General features: G+C 55.1%; 1 protein-coding gene and 1 long non-coding RNA gene across 3 annotated transcripts in view; one reads left to right on the forward strand and one right to left on the reverse strand.

The window, feature by feature from the left end:
• The window catches only part of LOC132244668 (uncharacterized), a 36213-nt gene extending 32838 nt beyond the window's left edge, over positions 1 to 3375 (reverse strand). Inside the window, exon 1 of the long non-coding RNA XR_009456376.1 lies at positions 3177 to 3375. This is a non-coding gene — a long non-coding RNA (uncharacterized LOC132244668). The remainder of the gene's footprint in view (positions 1 to 3176) is intronic.
• Positions 3376 to 3504: 129 nt separating this feature from the next.
• On the forward strand, positions 3505 to 20443 carry ARPC1B (actin related protein 2/3 complex subunit 1B). 2 transcript variants are annotated; one of them, XM_019494644.2, is made up of 11 exons: positions 3505 to 3736; positions 7345 to 7456; positions 12998 to 13071; positions 15188 to 15292; positions 15878 to 16100; positions 16225 to 16332; positions 17103 to 17309; positions 18094 to 18169; positions 18256 to 18452; positions 18911 to 19001; positions 20169 to 20443. In XM_019494644.2, the coding sequence occupies exons 3-11, from the start codon at positions 13008 to 13010 to the stop codon at positions 20205 to 20207; spliced, it is 1110 nt and encodes a 369-aa protein (XP_019350189.1). In that variant the 5' UTR covers positions 3505 to 3736; positions 7345 to 7456; positions 12998 to 13007; the 3' UTR covers positions 20208 to 20443. The 2 variants fall into 2 exon arrangements, with proteins under 2 accessions (XP_019350189.1, XP_014459814.1); XM_014604328.3 differs by lacking the exon at positions 7345 to 7456 and having other exon boundaries at positions 3647 to 3736.
• Positions 20444 to 20483: the final 40 nt, after the last annotated feature.

Here is a 20483-nt window from a genome sequence, read left to right on the forward strand (position 1 = left end):
TCCTCATCCTTCATAGGCTCCTGTCCATCACCCTCTCTTCTGAAACTTTTCATATATTGCTTTCTCCTGGCCTGAACCTTTTCCTGCCTGCTCTTCAGGCATCCTGGCTACATGCCCAAACATCTCATTATGTTGGGAGCTTTTGTTGGGCCTGGGCAGTCTGTTCTATTTTCTTATCTAGAACAAAGAAGTCTTGGGCCTCAAGCACAACTACAGTAGAAGCAAGAGTAAAGGTATCTCAAGGTGCAACCAGATGATGGATGTCATAGCTCAGGCTTGATCATCTGTTTGGGGCTGAACAGGCTGCAGGGGTCTGAGCCTTCCTCTGAGCATTGTATTAAGCTCTGTAGAAGTCCCCATTGAAGTTTAGGCATTTAGAGCCACCAAATTGGCCCTGCCTGATTGTAACCACCGCTAGGCACGTGAAGAGGGAAGGAATCGGGGTGGTGTTGAGGATTGCCGATGCTGCCTCTGGAAGCAAACAGCACAGTGCACGTGTGATACTTGTAGCTTGTCCTGTATAATTGAGGTGCGAGCCCTACTATGGGAACAACATTCACGCTCCATTTTACTGGGGTTAGGCTGGGCTGAGGGAGCGGAGCCAGACCAGCCTAAGTAGTTTGGCCAAGGTGCACGCAGTGATTCAATGGCAGAACTGGGACTAGACCCCAGGAGCCCTGGTACCTATCCCTTCTGCTAGCAACCCCCACTTACTCTCCTGCAAGTTAGACAGCGCCACGGTACCCTGGAGAAACACTAGGTTGTTCCAGGAACCGTGCATATGCGGCAGTGCCTGTTTTCTGTCCTTGTGAGTTGCAAAAGAGCTGAAGAAGCATAGCAGGAACCCAGTCATGATCAGAAGCAATGAGGAAGTGCAATAGCAGATAGGGAACTGTGCAGGGTGATATTCTTAGCTCTGCTACTTTGAGAGAGGGGTTCCTTGCTGCAGAAATGAAGCTGACCTGTCATTTGTTCTCAGCCATGACCGTGCAGCACCGAAACATGCTGAAATGTTACAGGCAGATGGGTTTTCTTAAACACGGGCATATAGGGGAGAGCCTTCTTGTCTGGTGCTGGAATAAACCTGCTTTCTTTCTCAGGTCCCCCGTGACTGGTGATTAGCTGCACTATTCCTGTAGCCCGAGATGCTCTGGTTGCAAGGAAAGGGACTCAGCTTACGGATAGCCGTGTTCAGGGCAGGGCTCCCCAGACAACAGCTCAAAGCAGCACAGCTGAGGTACAGCAGCTTCTAGCTACCAGCAGGACAGCGTGAGGTTTGAGGACATGAAACATCAGGTGAACTACAGCTCTCGGTCTTGAAGTATCTGTTGGCCTGGGTGGTCGTGCATTACGAATCAAATCAGGTGGTGAGGAGTGGGGCAGCTGCCAGCACGTCTAGGAAAGTTTTGTACTCTCCCAGCCCATGTAGCCAGGTCAGTTATGTGCATCTGAAACAGGGAGGCCTGCTGCCAGGCTAGTCTTGGAGCCATCCCATTGTGGGGGCTGCTGTGGTGGTGTCCCCCCAGCTTAGGCTGCTGCAGTGCTCCGAGCCTCTTGCAGGCACTGTGCTATTGGGTTCAGCTGGGATTCTGCTGGAGGGGGCGAAGATGAATGAAATGGGGAAGCAGTCAGGACACTGGTAGGACATCCATACCATCATTTCAGCATGTTCATCCCCCCTCTGGCAGTGCCCCTGGCAATTAATACTTGGCAGTGCTTTTCAGCCTGTGATCCATGGACCCTTGGGGGTCTGCGAGCCCCGTCAAAGGGGTCCATTAAGATGACTGATCAATCAAAAGTATGTAAATACCTACACTTACAATTCAAAGGGGTCCGCACCTCTATTTGAAATTTTTTAGGGTTCTGCAAATGAAAAAAGGTTGAAAACCAACCAGTGCTATACAGCATTACACAGGTTGGCTGTGGACACTTTGGTGGTGACTGCTTTGGTAATGCATGTTGTAGGAGTGAGCAGAAAATCCTGTCAGTGTATTATTTTGTGCCTTTGATCACACTCTGGTGGCTTTTCACTTGCTAGACAATTTAAGAAGGAAAGAAGAGACAATTTAAGGAGGAAGGGAGGTGGGGTCAGAGGAATCCCCTCCTGTATTATGATGAAAGCTATTTTAAATCCATTATATGCTAATGAAGGGGGGCTTGGAAGGAACTGTAGGCCTCAACCATCCTTAAAAGAGCAGACTGCCCGAGTACACTGCTCTTTCAGCTGGTTGGCTTCAAAATGCGCAAATTGAGAGCATCCCTTTAAAAAGTTAGAGCCAACGTCTGCTAATCTTGCTCCAGATGTGGAGCACAACTGCAAGCTGTTTCCTCCAGAGACCCGAGTTCGGGATTCCAGGGTTCCTGGGCTGGCACTGCCAGGGGTTGGAGCATCGGAGGAAGCTGTTTCCTATGCTGCTTTCACTCCTTGTAATGACTGTTGCAGAGGGGTGTAGAGCTCTGGTCGGGGCAAGTGGCTGCTGGAGGTGGTGGGGTGGGGGTGTGTGCATGACTTTTAGTGACTTTGCATGCCAATTATAGCCTAAAAGCAGCAGGGGAGGAGGTCGGGGTTGCTTTTGTCCTGTGGCTACTTTACACCACAGCATCAGAAGAGACCAAAAGATACTTCTTGAGAATTGTTTCTCCACAACTTCCCCTTCCCCTCCACCCCCCTGCCACCAGCCTGGGGCTGCTGCAGAGCAGGCCAAGCCTGTACTGACCCTACACGCTGACTCTTCTGGTGTCCCAAGGGCTGGAGAGGTCATGGCTGCTGGATGCCAAGGTGGGATAGCCCTCACGGCTGCCTTAAGCAGTGCTGGGGCTGCGCTGTCCCGAAAAAGCTGAGAGGAACACAAGCCACTTGTCTTGTGTCCCTGGCTCAGGCCCCAGGCTGAGGGTTAATTCCTCCATGACTCTAGACCTTACATAATGTAGCTGTGTTTTACCAGTGTCCCAGCTCCCCTTCCAGGCTGGGAGAGCACGAGGAGGGTGATGCCCCTGTGGAGAAGCCTGATTTTGATCTCACTCACACCAGTCTTACACCAGCATAACACCCCTGACTTTGCTGGAGCTGCTGGTGGCAGTGAGGGGGAGTCAGGCCCCGCTCTGCTGGGGCCTTTAACCCATGTCCCTTGGCAAAGCCGGGAACCCAGTAGTTCTGGATGCTCATGTCCACTTACCTCCCTCTTGCTCCCTGCCAGCTCATGAGCACTGCAGAGAGAAGAGGACAAATCCTTTCTTTGTCATCCGTCTGCCGTTCTCTGCCCCAGCCCTTCGGTCTTCCAGTCTCCGTCTGAATCCAGGTCCCCCTCCGATCCAGCAGGTTTTGGCCAGATGTGGACCCTGAGTTACAGGGGCATCTCCCAAGCTGTAGCAAGGGAAGCCTTTCCTTTTCCAGGTTCTAGCATTTCCACGTGTCGGCCGCCAAGCCTCGCAGACGGGCCTGGAAAGCAGGGCCAGGGCTCGCGCGCACAGACCCAGCCTTTCAGAGGCGGTTGCTGCTGCTGCTGGAGGCAGCCTGTGCTGCTCGCTGCCGTTCCCCAACGCCCACGCAAGGAAGTGGTTAGATTTCTCAGAGAGGAAAAGGGAAGTGGGACGACTTCAGACAGCGAGCTCAACTTCTGCCTTTCATTCGGAGCTGGCTCAGCTGCCGTTCGTGTCGACTGCCCAGAGTCCGCGAACCAGCTGGCCCCTGGAGACAGGACCCCTTCCCCCCCACCTTCCTCCTCTCCCTGTGAAGGTGAGTTGTCAGGGTTTGATTTTTTTTTTTTTTCTTTTCCAAGGGAGTAGGAAGCCGGTGCCTCTAGCGGAGCTGCTGGCAGCACATTCGACCCCTGGGGTGGTGCCCCCAGAAGAAGAACAAAATCTTTGTTCCGTGTATTTGCTTAATACAGGAGCAGTGCTGGGCTGGGAACAAACTTCCTGCCTGATACTGGCTTGTCCCCTTCTGCTTTGCAGCCATTGCTCCTCAGGGCTGATTTTCCCCCTGCACCCCCCGGTTCTCACAGGCTGTGTTAGTTTTGTGGGAGGCCTGAAAGCTCAGCTGATGTGGAAGGGTCCCGAGCTGAGCTTCCCCGGAGACGAGTGCAAACGGCGTGAGGCATGACACACCCCGTCTCCTGGCTCCCGCTCCCAGGTTTTTATCTGGGCCCCCTCCCTGCGCCCTCAGCCCGCTTGCTGCCTGGGGCCGGCATCACGTTGTCGAACTCGCAGAGTTACTTCTGCTTTAGGCCCTGCTGTAGGTGAGAGGAGAACCGGAGCCCCGACTGGCTTTTTTCTTCCCCTCTTTGGCTTTCCCTTTTGATCCTGGCACTGCCTTTTGATGCAGGAAGGTCTCTGCCCCCAAGCTCAGGGTGCTCCGGCTTTGTCCAAAAGGACTGGACCGATTCCTCTTTGAATGCTAGGCGTGTTAGGGGGTCACGAGCCATCTGGGATGCAGGTGCAGGGTATGAGCTCTGACCTGTATGCTCCCTTAGCAGCTGACGCAGGTGGGCTGGTGGGCAACATGCTGATCTGCTGGGCAGTGGGCTTTGTGAGTCTGGGTTTGCTGCTGAGCACAAGCACAGCAGGATTTGCTTTGGGAAGTACAAGCCATCAGCCAGGCAGAAAGCTCTTCTTTGTGGCAGGTTTCCTCAGGATGAGCTGTGCTGGAGCAGGCAGCCCCAGAGCCGGGAGCCCGGGGAGGGGGAATGACTTTGGTCAGTCATTTGGGGTAAGGAAGAGGAAGCTTGAGACTCCTGAGCCATTTTCACCCAACCAAGTGTCTTCCCCTGCCCCCCGTCCTGGCTCCTCACCCTGCTGATGTATTATGGGGGCACTTAAGTCATGGGCACCTTCTTGCTAAGGGACTAAGTGAACTCTAATCCTAGGCAAACATGATTGTCTCCAATCTCCCCTGTCACTTAAGTGTCACTCCTTAATGGGAGTTTGGACCTGAGTCCCTTTTTGGGATGTGGGCCTTAAAGTTTTCTATGTATTCCCCCCACCTCAGAAAAGGACTGATCACCTCCTTAGGTGATCCCTGGGGTATAATATCTTTATGGCAGTGTCCAGGCCAGACGTGCTGTGAATGTAGGGGAGCGCTATGGGGAGCAGCTCTGCCTTCTCCAGCCCGGGCAGCAGGAGTCCGGCAGAGACCTGCAGTGCGGTGTCCCAACCCTGGACTGGGACAGGAGCCTCTGGGATGGATTTGAGGTCTGATTCTCAGCCTTGGGTTTTCTGTCCCACGACTGAAGCAGTCTGTCAGAGGAAGCAGGCTTACCCCCGCCTTTAGGTACTTAGCAGCAACTGCCCCTGCCAATTTAAAGGGCAGTGTTGATAAGGACTGGAGAGATCGTGGCTTCTACCTACTCCAACATAGCCTCTATCCATCCCCCTGTTATAGCTGCCCACAGGTGAATGAGCTATTGAGTGGGGGGCAGGACAGACCTCACTGCTCAGCATGGGGGCAGGGAAGGTAAAATAGTATCTGACGCTCCTATGTGCTGACCACGACTTCCTGCAGAGCCAGGACACCCGCTCCAGGGGAGGTGGCAGTGCAGGGGTGCAGATCCAGCACTTGCACTGTGACGGACTCCAGCCCCGCACACAGCAAACGCATGGAGGCTCCTTCCATTGAGCAACTTCCTCAGCCTAGATCAGGCGTTGCCAGCTGCTCTGCTCCAGCCGGTGCTATTCTCTCTCCCAGGATGTTTTTTAATCAGTGAGGGCCTCAAGCCTGACCAGAAAAGGAGTTCCAGAGGAAGATATCTGAGCCATATCAGCTCTGGAGATCCACTCCTCTTGGCATTCCCCAGCACGCAAAGGTTGTAAACTTCCGTGGCTTTCTGCTGGAGAGAGCCAAGATCTGCTGGTTCGAGGGCTGTAATGAAGCAGCTTCAGCAGTGAATGGGACCAGCTAGTTCAATGGTAGTTCAGAGGTAAAGGTGCCCACCCACGGGGAAATCATTGCGTAGGCCCATTATTTTCTGCTGCTTTGTTGTATGCAGAGGTGGCTGGAAAGCTCAGTTTTGGTTATATGGTCCCTACTTCTTTCTCATGTTACATGCAGCTTGAGATCTTGTGTGCTCAAAGGAGGACGGGGAGAGCCAGGGGGGCTGTAAAATGCACTGCCAATGCAAGGGAAACATAAATGAAGGCAGGATGAGATTATTTAAGTTGTGTAAACCTTATTGTTGTGCAGCTTATTAACAGCGATTTAATAGTTGTTCTCTAACAACAGCTGGAATGAAACATGTGGGGGCACATGTGCTCTCGCACTCTCCCTCAAACTATTCAGTGCCCAGCCCTTCAATTCACGGCTCAAAAGCAAACGGTCCAGTACGTTCTTTCACAAACAATGGAAGAAAACACTTGGTATTTCCAGGCTAAAAATAATAAAACAACCTCTTCCCCATGCTGCTTTTTTTTTTTTTTTTTAAACTTCTCAAATCATCTTGAAGCATCAAAAAGAAAGGAGGAGGCAAAAATCTCCCCTTTTTCTCCCTTTGCAACTCACTTAAAAATAATTGAAATACTGGCTGTAAATACTTTCTCCTCCCCTGCCCTTCTCTCCGGAGCAGTGTGTGCTGATTAGTTGTATGTGAGGTTTCTCCTCCCAGCAGGCTCCTCTTTGCAGCCAATTCTATGCAGATGTGCCTCCGTATGCCCCCTCCGGGCTGCTCCCTGAGCATCTCACAGCTGCAAACACATGTTTTGTGGTGCTTGCAGCATGCTGTGGTAGTAACCACTGTACAGTCTGATCCAGGCTTTTGATGGTGGCTGCAGTGGTAGAGAAATCCACTCGATACCCTCAGATACTGTCATCAACCTTAAAAATAATAATAAAAAAGGATGACGTTTGTATAACTAAGAATACTGTCTGTACCGACCAGCTAATATAAATCACGAGGGCTGTTAACCCGCATGCTTTAGGGCGTAAGTTGATGACCAGCTGAGGTCAGGAGGGCATTTTCCCTTAGAGAGATGGTAGTGCACCATTAAGTTTCTAATGGGGTTTTATACCTGTGTGCGAATCATCCAGCGTTATGTGTAGGTTGGGGCAGGGGACAGCTACAGCCGGATCAGTGGTCTGCTCAGCTATAGGAACTCCCTTGTTCTCCACAGTCTCAAAGTCATATCAGCTCTGCAGCAATCAAGCTCTTGGAGCGTGGGCCTGGACATGGCAGCCACTTAAGAAGTGGGTAGGCTGTACGTGATGTCGTGTGGACATACACTTTGCTAGGATTCAGACCACTAGACGGTGGTTTTGGCAACATCCTGCTCATGAGGCTGTCTTTCTTCTGCTCTTCACAGGCCTGCGAGCCTGAAATCTGTTATTAGAGCCTTTTTTTTTTCTTCCCTCCTCAGCATTCAGAGCTGCCAAAAAAGTGGGCAAGGTCGTTGCCTCCAAAACCAACAAAGAACAAACTCTGCACTTAATATCCTGCCCGCCACACCCGGGGGTGGCTCAAGAGGCCCTGTGAGCACCATCCAAAAGTTATGCACCTTTTAGATTCAAACTGCCTCCAAGGGCAACCCAGGCCAGCACATGAAACCATCCCAATTCCTTCCCCCTTTTGGCCAAAGCACCACTGAAGACGATAGCCTGAGTTAACAAAAAAGTGGCTGTAACAATCAGCCAGTCCCTCCTGGCCCCTGTTTTCCGAGTGCTACAAGCTGCTTTGCCACAGTGCTTTCATGATGACTTCTGCACAGTGGCAAAAGCCAATAGTGAGCTAAGCGGGTGGAAGTTATTAGTCATGAGCTGCATGGGGTTTGAATGTACCGCCGGGCTCTGCACAGAAAAGCAGCTTGATTTCTGAGTGGAGGTGGGGAGAAGAAAACATTTCAACCACAAGAGCTGGAGGTTTCTCAATAGGAGGAAGGGACGGGTAGAAGAACCAAACTGAAGCAAGTCAATGGGCCAACAAGCTGCACACTGTTCAAATGTGTCGGCAGGATGCTTTCCGGCGGAAGAGGGCGGTGACTTCTCATTTCTCTTGGCCACACCTTCACGCTGGCCAGGTTTTCTGAAAGGAAGAGCAATGACGGCAAGCGTTTCTGCTACGTGATGAGATGACCTGCGGAGACATGCTTGGCTGATTGTTTTTCCCTAGAGAGCTTTCATCGGTGGTTCTCAACCAGGGTGCATGGAGATCCTTTTAAGGGTGCTGTTCTGATATTAGCGCTGTTAGGTGCACAAGAGTCTCAAAATAAAGAGATTTCAAATAGGTATCCATGGTGTTAAAGCCATTCTGACCTGTCGTGGTCTTTCAGAGCTCTTTGCAACTGGGGAATTGCTTCCCTGTTCTTCTGTGGCCAAAACACAAGTGACCGCTAAAAGCTGCCATTTTCCAAGGGGTGCTTGACTCTAATGAGCAGGGATCCTGGTTTTCTATGATTTAAAAAAAAATTCTCCAGTTTTCAGTTTATAAAAAACCCAACCCAAATCTACATTTTTCCGTGATATTTAAATGAAACACCACGTGTGTGTGTGTAGTAGTGTTTCATTTTAATAATGGAAAAATGTAGATTTGGGACACCTTGGAGGTGTCTTTTTAAACTGAAAATTGGGATTTTTTTTTAAATCAGAGGAAACCAGGATCCCTGCTAATGAGGAGTGCCTTGAGTCTAAAATAGTTGAGAACCACTGGGTTAGGTCCTGGTTGATGTTATGAAGGAGGCGTCTCAAAGCGCAGGCAGACACCTCCTAACCACCCCTTAACGGCAGCCTCTGCTTTGTTTAGGGTGCTCAGAGGAACCTCAGGACTTGCGGTCGTTACCGTTACTTTATAGCGGAAGTCAGCTTCGTTAAACCCAATTGACTAATGGAGAAGTGATGTAACATGCCCCAGATCAAGCAGGTAGAGCCAGGAACAGAACAGAGTCGCAATCCAATTCACATCCCCCTGATGTCTAAGTTGGCGATAAAATAGGTATCCTACCAGGCAGCCCCGGCTGGTACATCCTGGTGTGCTAGTCCGTGGAGGTGCTGTGTACAGAGATGCTTTGGTGTGGTGCATACTGTGGCACCAATGAAGGGTGCTAGGGGGATATGAAGGTTGATTCTAGAAGGTGATTGGTGGCACGGGCACCGGTAATGGGATAGACAGCACTCGGTCTCCTGGGTGCCCGAGTGAATCTGCTGTGGCTCGTAGCGGCAAACCAGTGTTGCCAGCCACGAGGTGAGTAGGTGCCTCGCCATCCTAATGACATCCAGATGGCACAGGCTGTTCCCAATGCACTCCAAGCTGCCCCCTCCCCAGGGTGGCCGCTGTTCCTTTGATCTCGCTCTTGTTCAGCTGCAGCAGCAGCATCTGAAGAATGTGAAGCACGAGAAGGAGCTGGCCTGAGCTCCCCAGGGGAAGGCGCAGACACCGCAGGGTCGGGCGGGCTCAGGGCAGCCAGCTGTTCTGTTCTCCAGGGGAGAGGCAGAGCAGGGCAGGAGGTCTGCGGTGAGTACTGAACGCACCGCCAAGCCCAGTTAGCACCCGAATGGGTCCGTCTCCTCGTGACGGGGCAAGTCAAGAGCCTCAGTCCCAGTCCATGAGAGGCCCAGGCCTGCTGCCCGTACAGGATGTTTATGCATGTCAAGAGAACGATTTCAAGCTCACCCCCCCACACCAGCGTGACGCAGATGTTCCCAGGAACCAAGACGAGCAGCTGGTAGCTATAAGATGAGACCATTCGGTGGGACAAACTCTGACTTCCGGAGGAATTCTCTTCCCCTGGGCCCTTCTTGCTTCCCTGATGTTTTGCTTTCGGACACCCAAAACCCAGAAGTCCTGCCTAACCTGGTCCCATTCCTCCTGCTTCATCTCCTCCTGCCACCTGCTGCTGGTCATCATCCTCTTCACAAGGGTCCATGCCAGGCCTGGCTAGAGGGGGCAGTGCCTGCAATGCCAAGAGCGGCTGGAAAACCCAGAAGCAATAATAATAAAGTTGATCTTTATGAGTGCATTGGGCTGCCCACAAAAACAGAACAGAGCTCACAAGCGGCTTCTTGCTCAGCCTGCTCGAGTCCGCTCCCCCACCCTTCCTATAGAGCCTGAACACACGTCCTTGTGGGCTGGGGCTCTTCTCCTCCAGAGCAGAACTGGTGCCAGAAGGTTAATAAGTGATTAGAAAGTCCCTTAATGGTTGGAGCCAGCTTCCTGTTTGTGAGGGTTATCAGGGCCCTGTTGCTTCCTTGAAATGCTCTGAATGGGGCAAGTTGGTGCCAAAGGGCCACTCCAGGGGGATTTGCAAAGGCAACTGAGAGAAATGGTTTTATCCTTTCAGGAAGAAACTGGGCCTGGCCGGTCACCTTGCTGCCATGTGTCTACCCCACGTGCCTCAGGCGGCTCCTAGCGGCCTGCCCTCCTGCTAGCAAAGGTTGCTGTAATGGTGCTTGGAGATTCCCTTTTCCTCCCCTCACCCCAGCCAAAAGCATGTGGGGAGTCCTTGAATGGACTAAATGAGCATTATGTGCTGGTGCTGCCTCCTACAAGTGTCCGGTGTTGCAGGCCCACTACAGAAAGGATGCAGATGATGTGACGGGCTAGCTGGTAGTGACTTAGCCCAGGGGTTTTGAAGGGGCAAAAGATGTTTGGAGGACTTGGGATTCCCTTTCCTCACCAATCAGGTCCCAGAGACTTGAGGTGTCTGTCACTTTAAGAGCAGGGAGGCTGCTTGAGAAACAGCTTGCAGGTGCGGCAGGGGCTGGTTAGTAAAGCTCCTGACCGGCCAGGGCTGGGCTGGAGCCATACAAGCCCCAGCCCTGACCTGGGAGGGGCGGAGGGGGCGGCGAGTGCTGAGAGCCAGGCAGCAGGTCTACAGCAGGGCTTCTGCTTTGATATCCGAGCTGGGGGTAAACTCTGGAGAGTTGGACCAGAGGATCCAGGAGCACAAGTAGGGGCAGAAGTTGTGGGGCCAAAAAGGCCTGAGCCCAGAGGGAGGGCAGTGTGTCAGCCCTCAGTAGCCCAAGAGGGGCAATTATGAACAGGGCCTGGGAACCTGAAGGTCTCACTGGCCCAGGAGTGGGGCCAGGGCCCAGAGAGGGGCTGAAGGCCAAGAGCAGGGTTGCAGCTGGAGACTGGTGGGGCCAGAGGAGCCTAGGAGTCTCATGTGGCCTAAGAGCAGGGCCAGGGCCCAGAGAGGGCTCAAAGTCTGGGGGACACAGCCGGAGAACAAGGGGGCCAAGGAGCCCATTACCCAGGAGGGGTGAGGACTGGGGCTGGGAGCCCATGGCCCAAGAAGGGCTTGACAACATCAGTGAGTAACAACACCTGCAAGGCATGGGATGTGGTGTAGGGCTGGACGGAGCCATGCAGTTAGGCTTTAAGGCAAGATCAGGTTTGGGAAGCCCTGGGGCAGCTGCCTGTTTTCTAGAACTAAACAGTGACAAGGTATGGCAGATGAGGGAGGGGAGTTTGCCTGAGAGGCGACAAGGCTGAGAGCTAAGAGGGTACTTCAGGGGCAGAACGGCCATCCACGGAGAGGCACTTTAGTAAGGCTTTTGATACGGTCTCCCACAACATTCTTGCAAGCAAGCTAAGGAAGTACGGGTTTGATGAATAGACTGTAAGAAGGATAGAAAACTGGCTGGATTGTTGGGCTCAATGAATAGTGATCAATGGCTTGATGTCAAGTTGGCAGCTGGTATTATGTGGAGTGCCCCAGGGTTTGGTCCTGGGGCTGGTTTTGTTCAGTATTTTCATTAAGAGTCTGGAAGATGGCATAGAGTGCACCCTCAGCAAATTTGTGGATGACACCAAGCTGGGGAAGTAGTAGCTATGCTGGAGGGTAGGGCTAGGACTCAGAGAAACCTCAACAAATGAGAGGACTGGACCAAAAGAAATCTCATGAGGTTCAACAAGGACAAGTGCAAAGTCCTGCACTTAGGAGGGAACAATCCCCTGCACCGGTGCAGGCTGGGGGTGACTGCCTGGGCAGCAGCTCTGCAGAAAAGGACCTGGGGGTGACAGTGGACAATAAGCTGAATAGGATCCAGCAGTGTGCTCTTGTTGCCAAGAAGGCTAATGGTGTCCTGGGCTGCATTTGGTAGGAGCATTGCCAGCAGATCAAGGGAAGTGATTCTTCCCCTTTATTCAGCACTGGGGAGGTCACATCTGGAATCCTGTGTTCAGTTTTGGGCCCCCCACTACAGAAGGGATGTGGACAAATTGAAGAGAGTCCATCAGAGGGCAACAAAAATGGTTCAGTGTCTGGGGGACATGGCTTATGAGAAGAGGCTGTAGGAACTGGGCTTATTTAGTCTGGAGAAGACACAACTGAGAGGGGATTTAATAGCAACCTTCAACTACCTGAAGCGGGGTTCAAAAGAAGATGGAGCTGGATTGTTCTCACTGACCAAGGAGCAATGGTCTCAAGTTGCAGCAAGGGAGGTTTAGATTGGATATTAGGAAATACTTTCTCGCTAGGAAGGATGTTGATGCACCGGAAGGTGTTACCTGGAGATGCAGCGGGATCTCCATCCTTGGAGGCGTTTAAGACCTGACTCAACAAAGCCCTTGGTTGGGATTATCTAGTTGGGACTGATCCTGCTTTGAGCTGGGAGTTGGACTAGATGTGACCTCCTGAGGCCCCTTCCAGCCTTCATTTTCTATGATTTCTATGATTTTTATGATGTGAGTAGGCATGCTGACTAGAGAGGGAGAGGGAGGCACGTGGGACGTGTTGGGGTCTCGCTGTTGAGGTTAGCGAGGGATGTTTGGTGGGGCATTATTCTAGCTCCAAGCCACCATGTCCCCATGACCAAATGCTATGCAGGGCAGGGCTACTTGGCTCTGCTTGAGTGCTGTTTAGTATCAGAGCAGCAAGGGATAGTGCTGGTCCTAGGCTCGCTGGCTGGGGAGAACAGGGAGTGCTGGCATACATGGAGGGGGCTTGAGCTGGGCAGTGTGGGGAGGGCTATATCTCAGAGCTGAGGGGCATCGCAGAGCCCAGGGCGGAGGTGGAGGCAACGGGGACAGCATTGAACCCGTCCGTGATGAGCTGTGCTCTCTCTCTTGCCTTCCAGCTGCAGAGCCATGGCTTACCACAGCTTCCTGCTTGAGCCCATCAGCTGCCATGCTTGGAACAAGGACAGGACCCGTAAGTCTGCCCATCCCCTGCCCTCTATCCCCCGGGGGCTGCTGGAGTGGAGAGAGCAGCATGGGCTGTGGTCTGAGCATTAAGTGTCCCTCTGCCCCAGTCCCAGTAAGTGTAGGGGTTGTGAGGTGCCCTCCGCCTGCCTTGTTCCCGTCCACTACCTGATTTTCCCCTCTGTCCCGCTAGATAGGTTTATCTCAGACACTCCTCTCCTGCAGTCTTCCCATGGGGCAGCTCCACGCTGGCTGGGCCTATGGCTAACTCCTGGTGTTTCTCCTGAAGGGGAACCCCTGAATCGCTGCCAATCTCACCCTAAATCTGGGCCTGCAACACAAGCCCCCTGCCCATGGCTGCAGCACCTCAATGTTGGGGTCAAGGGCTCTTATAGAGGAAAAGCTCCCATTTCTGGACCCCCACAATGTCTGGGGATTGGGATCTGGGGGTTTACTCTGCTCCCGTCTCCAAATGGGGCCAGACAGAGGACGAAGCCCTTGGGGGATACATCTGGGGAGTGGGTCCAGAAGGCTCCCATTCCCCCCTCTCTCCTGGCTGGGAGGCTTGGGATGGAGGAAGTCCAGCTGCCTGGGTAGAGAGGAGCCCCAGGGCCCAGGAGTCCCAGCCTCGGTGGCAGTCGGCTCTGGCGTCTTGCCTGGCGTTGTGTGGCTGGCGGGATCACAGGGAACAGCACGTCTCTGTTCAGAGCCCCGGCATGAAGCAAAGCTCCCATGCAGTGATTCATTGGGAGCGGCGCTTCCTCCTCTCCGGCTGAGCCGATGCCCAGGGCCGGGGCAGAGGATATGAGAAGGCTGCAGCGAGCAAGGAGCAGCTCCCAGAACAAAAGGGGCATTCTCTGCCAGGAGGGAGGGAGCTAGTGACGGGCAGGCTTGGCTGGGGCAGTCTGGGAGCACCCTTGGGTGGGGGGGGGGGGGTGTTTTCAGGGGAATCCTACAGGGAGCATCCCAGCCGACAGCTCATGCTCTGGCTGGGCAGTGCCTGCCTGCCCTGAGCAACATGCACAGCCAGTCTCTCCCCCAGCTGAACATCAGGGCAGGGGGGCAGCACATGGAGGAGTGGGGGGCACTGAGGGAGGCCTGGGGGGCATGGAGAGTTGGTGTGGGACCTGGAGGATCCTCTCCCAGCACGGCTCAGCTGGGATCTTTCCCACTCGGCTCCCGGCTCCCAGCTTGCTGCCCCCTGGCACTTCCCTTTGTGTGGTAGGTCCCCACCGCCACGAGGAGCCCGAGCACCGACCCCTGCTTGAATCAAGGCCCCCTCATCCCTTGATAACCTCAGCTGCCCTGCGCGGAGGTCCCATGGGCAAGGTTTACCCCACAGTGCCTGCGTGTGCACACACTCTCACACACATGCTGTCATGCACGCACATCCATATGCATTCACACACTCACACACTTTTTCTGTCACACACACATACACACTGTCTTCTCACTCTGTCACACATTCTGACACACACACACTGACACATGCACAGGCTCTCACACACTCATACATACACACACATACATGCACTCACATGCTTTCACACACACTCACTCTCTCTTGCTTACACACTCCGAGACAGTCACACATGCTCATACACACACATACACACACACACACACGTATATGCACTCACGCACATGCTGTCTCACATTCTCACATGCTCTGACACTCACTTTTACACTCCCACTCTCTCACAGACACATGCACATCTGTACGCCCACACATTCAGGCACGTGCTCACACACTCTCGCAGAGACACACACACACACACACTGCCGCCAGTCCCATCCTCCAGCATCTGCCCAGCAAGCAAGCACGACTGCGCCTCCCGCTAACGGGAGACTCCACAGCAACTAGCTGTGTGCAGTGGAGCTGGGGTCAGGACTCAGAGCACAGGCAGGGCTGGAGCTGGCACCAGCGCTGTGAGGCTGGGCAAGAGGAGCGGCTGGTGTTGTCCAAAAGTGGCTGCTCTGGTCGCATGGCTGCGCCAGCTGCTCAGAGTCTCAGCCACTGGCTGTGGGCTGCAGGGTGGCACAGGCTAGTGCATGAGCAGGGCTAGCCCTCTCCCCTCTCCTTTCCTCCCTGGTGCCCTGCCTGCTGACGCTGCTGCTCCCCACAGAGATCGCCCTCTGCCCTAACAATCATGAGGTCCACATCTACAAGAAGGACGGTGCCAAGTGGACCAAGGTCCATGAGCTGAAGGAGCACAACGGGCAGGTGACAGGTGAGCCCTGGGCCAGAGGTGCCTCCTCCCTGGAATCAGCCAGCAACCAGCTACACTGGACTGAACCCCCTCCTGGGCCTGGAGAGGGGTTGGGGGCAGCCCCTTCTCAGAGGGAGACACTGAGGCAGGGGGCATTAACTAGTTGTTACCAATGACATTTCCCCTGAGGTGCCCCAAAACTCAGGTCTTTTTCACCCTCCCTGGGCTGAACTGCTGTTATACTGCTGTCAGGTGGTTCCTTTTAGCCCTTCAACCCCCAGAGGTGGCTGCATTTCAGTGGTGGGCACAGGGTTTCCCGCACAGACTGGGTGCAAGGCAGCAAGACAGGCATGGAGGGAGTATGAGCTGGGCCAGAGGGCAGAGCAGTTCCCAGGGCATCCCCGGGTATAAATGGAGAGGGGTTTAGGGAGGAGGGGGAGAAGCAGCTGGTCAAATGGGTCCTGGTGCCTAACCCACCTAAGACAACACTTCTCCCTGTGAGCAGAGGGTGCGGAGGGGGCTGGGGGGTAGATTCAGAGCTGCCAAGCCTGGGAGGTGCCCTTTACACAGCTGGGGTTCCCCACTCACTTCACATGGGAATTTCAGGCATCGACTGGGCCCCCGAGAGCAACAGGCTGGTGACGTGCGGGACAGACCGCAACGCCTACGTGTGGACCCTGAAGGGCAACGTGTGGAAGCCCACCCTAGTCATCCTGCGCATCAACCGCGCCGCCCGCTGTGTCAAGTGGTCCCCCAAGGAGAACAAGTTTGCCGTGGGCAGCGGATCTCGCCTCATCTCCATCTGCTACTTCGAGCAGGAGAACGACTGGTGAGTCCCGACTGCTCCGCATTCGCCTTGGCCTGGCCCCGGGGGGTCTGGCTGGGAGCAGGTGGGGCTGCAAGGGGGAGCCACTCGGCCTGTCTCTGAGCGTTGCTGGCTTGTTCTCTCTCAGGTGGGTCTGCAAGCACATCAAGAAGTCCATTCGCTCCACCGTGCTCAGCCTGGATTGGCACCCCAACAACGTGCTGCTGGCTGCTGGTGCCTGCGACTTCAAGTGCAGGTAACTGGGAGCCCCTGAGCCACAGTGGTGAGCAGGGATGGGTTTGAGACAGGCGTCACGAGGACTGGGGGCTGCTGAGCTCTTGCTTTGTGTGCTTGGAGTCCATCTTCCCCTCCGTACATGGCGAGTTGTGCGCTGCAGGCTTGTTTCTAGCCCAGCCGGGTACTGGGGCTTCACACACCTGCTTCCTTCCACCGGCACCCAGTTTTTTCTTTGAGAAATGTCACGTAAGACTCATTTCCCTGTCTTGAAATGGGCTCCCAGCTTGGAGCACTGCAGCCTGCAGGGGGGAGACATGCCTCAGTTCCTGGTGGACCAGGTCTCTTCTGGGCAGGCAGCTCAGCCTTCTGTGTGAGAGCGATGTGTGAGCAGCCCCAGGCACAATGTAATCGTGCTGAGCTCAGCTGAGAAGCTGGGGGCTGCAGCACGGGCAAGGGGCCTCTCTACAGCTCTCTCGGAGCCAGCTTTGGTCCCCTGGCAGGAGGCACCGATGTCTGTTCCTTCCTAGGCTGGAGCCCAGCCCACTGGCCCAGTCCCCACCAGAAAGGAGTGAGCTATCTCCAGGAGGGGAAGGACATGGCTCCTTTGCCCATGAGACGCAACACTTCTCTGGGTGTCCCAGGCACAGAGCTCACAGGGCATCAGCGCTCTCAGAAGCAGTCAGGAGGAGGAGCCCCGTCTCCTGGCCTCTCCTGCAGTGCCCAGCTCACGGCACCTGCTCCCAGCCCCCATGGTTCACTTTCCACACCCACGCTTTGCTTTCCCTGCAGGATTTTCTCAGCCTACATCAAGGAGGTGGAGGAGCGGCCAGCCCCCACTCCCTGGGGCTCCAAGATGCCCTTCGGGGAGCTGATGTTTGAGTCGAGCAGCAGCTGTGGCTGGGTCCACAGCATCTGCTTCTCTGCCAGCGGCAACCGCGTGGCCTGGGTCAGCCACGACAGCACCCTCTGCCTGGCAGATGCCAACAAGAAAATGGCGTAAGTGGACATCATGGTCCTCTCCTGGGTGCTTAGCAGGGGCTGGTGTTCCCCTGCTTCAAGTGCTGTGCAGGGGATGCTGAAGGTAGTAAGAGCATTTCACTGCAGATATACAGTGGGGGCACATAACCCACTGCCTAGCAGCAGCCAGGTTGCCAGCAGGAAGCTCTGCTCTCAGGCCTGGGAACACCCCTGGCTGCATGGGCTGGGTGCAAGGGCTTGGTCAAGGGACCTTGGTTACACTGGCAGTAGCTGGGCTGGGAGCTGCAGCTTCAGGGAGGTGGGGGGATGGAGGGGGGTCACCAAGCTGCAGCTAAGCACCTTGTTTGGCCACATGCACAGGTAGAGCCACAGTGGGTTTGGGAGCAAGCAGCCTGGGAAGGAGCCTGGAGACCCCTGCGGTGACTGAGCTCCAGGCTACATTGGGGCTGCCACCAGCACTGGGAGTGCAAGGTGGCTCCAAGAGCCTGGCAGCACTAGCCGAGAGCCCGGGGCAGCTGGCAACCTCCCCCTGGGTGAGGAAGGCCTGGAACCTGAGCAAGTCGCGTTGCACTAAGTTGGGGCTTGAAAGGCAGCAGACCCCTCTGTGTCACAGCCAGGGGGGAGGTGGCCAGGTTAAGCCACCACAGTGACTGTCATCCTGCCATGGTGCTGTGGGACACAATGGGGAAGCAGCACAGGCCCTGCTGACAAAGCCTGGCCAGCTTGCAAATGGGGGCACGAGGGGACTGCCCAGGGCGCTAACTGAGCTGTGCTGATGGCTCTCACCTCCTCTCCCCCATAGCGTGGCCGCCCTGTACACGGAGATGCTGCCTCTCCTGGCTGTCACCTTCATCACCGAGAACAGCCTGGTGGCCGCGGTAAGTGCAGGGCTGGGGCTGGGGCGCTGTGTGCCTGCCCTCACACCCGGTGACTGCAACTGGAGCTTGGTGCTGTGTTCCCCCAGGGTCACGACTGCTACCCTATGCTCTACACCTATGATGAGGGCCAGGGAGCACTGAGCTTTGGTGGGAAGCTGGACGTGCCCAAACAGAGCTCCCAGCGGGGCCTGAGCGCCCGCGAGCGCTTCCAGAACCTGGACAAGAAAGCCAGCTCTGACACCAACAACGTGACCCTGGACACATTGCACAAGAACAGCATCAGGTTCGTGTTGGCTGTAGGGTGCTGGTTGACCAAGTGGCTGGGAAGCCCTGAGCTGTGTCCAAGCCAGCCCCAGCTGTGGACCCTGTCTTGCCATCAAGGATGGTCCAAAGAACACCCCCTCCGGGCTGCCCCTGGCCAATACAGGCCCTGCAGGGGGTGGAAGGGGCAGCAGAGAGCAGCTGGGGTTCCCTGCCTCGTCTTCTGCTAGAACAAGGGAGGTCTTGTTTGCTTGATGGGCAATGGTCTTGTCTGGCCTCCACTGCTGAAGGCAGCACATTGGGGTGCACAGGTCCCCTGCAGCCCTCGGCTTCACTGCTGTGGGGTCTGGCTCACAGGCCGTGAAAGACCCCCGCGGTATAACTAGCCTGGCACCAACCGTACTTAGAAAGGGCCTGTCCTGTGGTGAGCCCCCTCTTGCCAGTCTCAGGCTGACTCCGATGCTTCCTTGGCCTTTCTAGCCAGATCTCCGTGCTTGCTGGCGGCAAAGCCAAGTGCTCCCAGTTCTGCACCACGGGAATGGACGGCGGGATGGGCCTCTGGGATCTCAAGGTAAGCGGGCACTGCGGTGCGAAGGAGAGGACGTGGCAGGCTCGGGAGTGGGAGGAGGGTTGGTGCTGAGCTCCTCCTGAAACCAGGGTGAGGAGACCAGGTGCTGCCCTCCATCCCAGCTGTGCGCTCGCCTTTGCTGGGGCCACGTGGCTTTACACAGCAGGGAAAGAGAAGAGTCCAGCTCAGCCTCCCTTCTCCAGCAGGAGTACTGCTGGCGTGAGCAGGGGTACTTTGCCCGGGCATCGACGAGGAGCCTCTGCTGGCCTCCCTTTGGAAGCCCTGCTTTAAGACTACAGGATCACCCCTGACTAAACCATCCTAGCCACATCTGGCTGCACATGAAGACACAATTAAGAGTCGCTCTCTAAGACATTGCCACCCCCCTGCTCTGGGCAGGGGGGACATGAGCCAGCCCCGCACACGAGTCAGCACCACCTCGCACAGGTTCTCAGCCCACCACCCCCTTCCCATCCCACAGCAGAGGGTGACACTTGGGAAAGGGGCACCTCATCCCCCATCTGGGATGCAACTGATGCAACCCCACCTCATCCCCCATTCTTTCTGGTACCTGTGTCCAAGGTGGGGTGACACTGTCTCTGTCGGGCAATATACAGGTCATTAGGCCTTGAAAGCTCCCCCTCATCTGGGGGTGCATCTGGTTGCAGCAGCTGGGGGAAGGGAGAAGGCTCTTGGCTGGGATTAAGGACAATTTAGGACAGGGCCATAGGTTGGAGGGTGATGGGATGCTGCAGAGCGAGCGCCCCCTGCTGGCTCTCGGAGGTAGGTGCAGCAGAGGGCTCAAACCTAAGCCACCTGGAGCCCCATGCAGCCGGGCCTGGCTCTCCACCTGGTTGCCACAGCCTCCGGTAGCGCCCACGTCACCATAACACACGGGTGCTCATCTTCATGGCACCTGTCCCTGCCTGCACAGGATTAACCAGCCACTAAGCATCTTTGTGATGTTAGGGATGTGCCCCTGCGAGGGGGCTGGCCTGCTTGAATGCAGGATCACTGGAGAGTAACAGACAGAGGCCAACAAGCAATAAAGACCTGGAGGGGGGTGAGCTGGAGGAACAAGGCAGGTGCTAATGGCCCGTGGGTGGCCTGGCTCCCAGCCTCCCACTGAGAAAGGATTTCACTAGCTATCACCTCCCCCTCCCTTTGCAGAGTCTGGAGTCTGCTCTGAAGGATCTCAAGATCAAGTGACGAAGCCACTGGGAAAGGCTTCTCCGGCGCTGCCCATCCCGCTCAGCTACGCCACCCCCACCTGCTTCCTTTGCAGACAACCACCGCGCGTTCCCCGGGTGGCAACGCGGGCCCTGGCACTCCCCACATGCTCGGGAGCACAAAGGAAATACCAGGGTTTTTACCCCAATTTTTATAAAGAGCCTATGCTGGTCATACATTGCTTAGAGAACCAATAGAGTGGATTCTCCACTGAACCTGTGGCTTTGCCTTTTCATTCATGAGTATAATCCCAGA

The sequence above is a fragment of the Alligator mississippiensis genome, chromosome 13, assembly GCF_030867095.1.
Source record: "Alligator mississippiensis isolate rAllMis1 chromosome 13, rAllMis1, whole genome shotgun sequence".
Classification (NCBI taxonomy): Eukaryota; Metazoa; Chordata; order Crocodylia; family Alligatoridae; genus Alligator; species Alligator mississippiensis.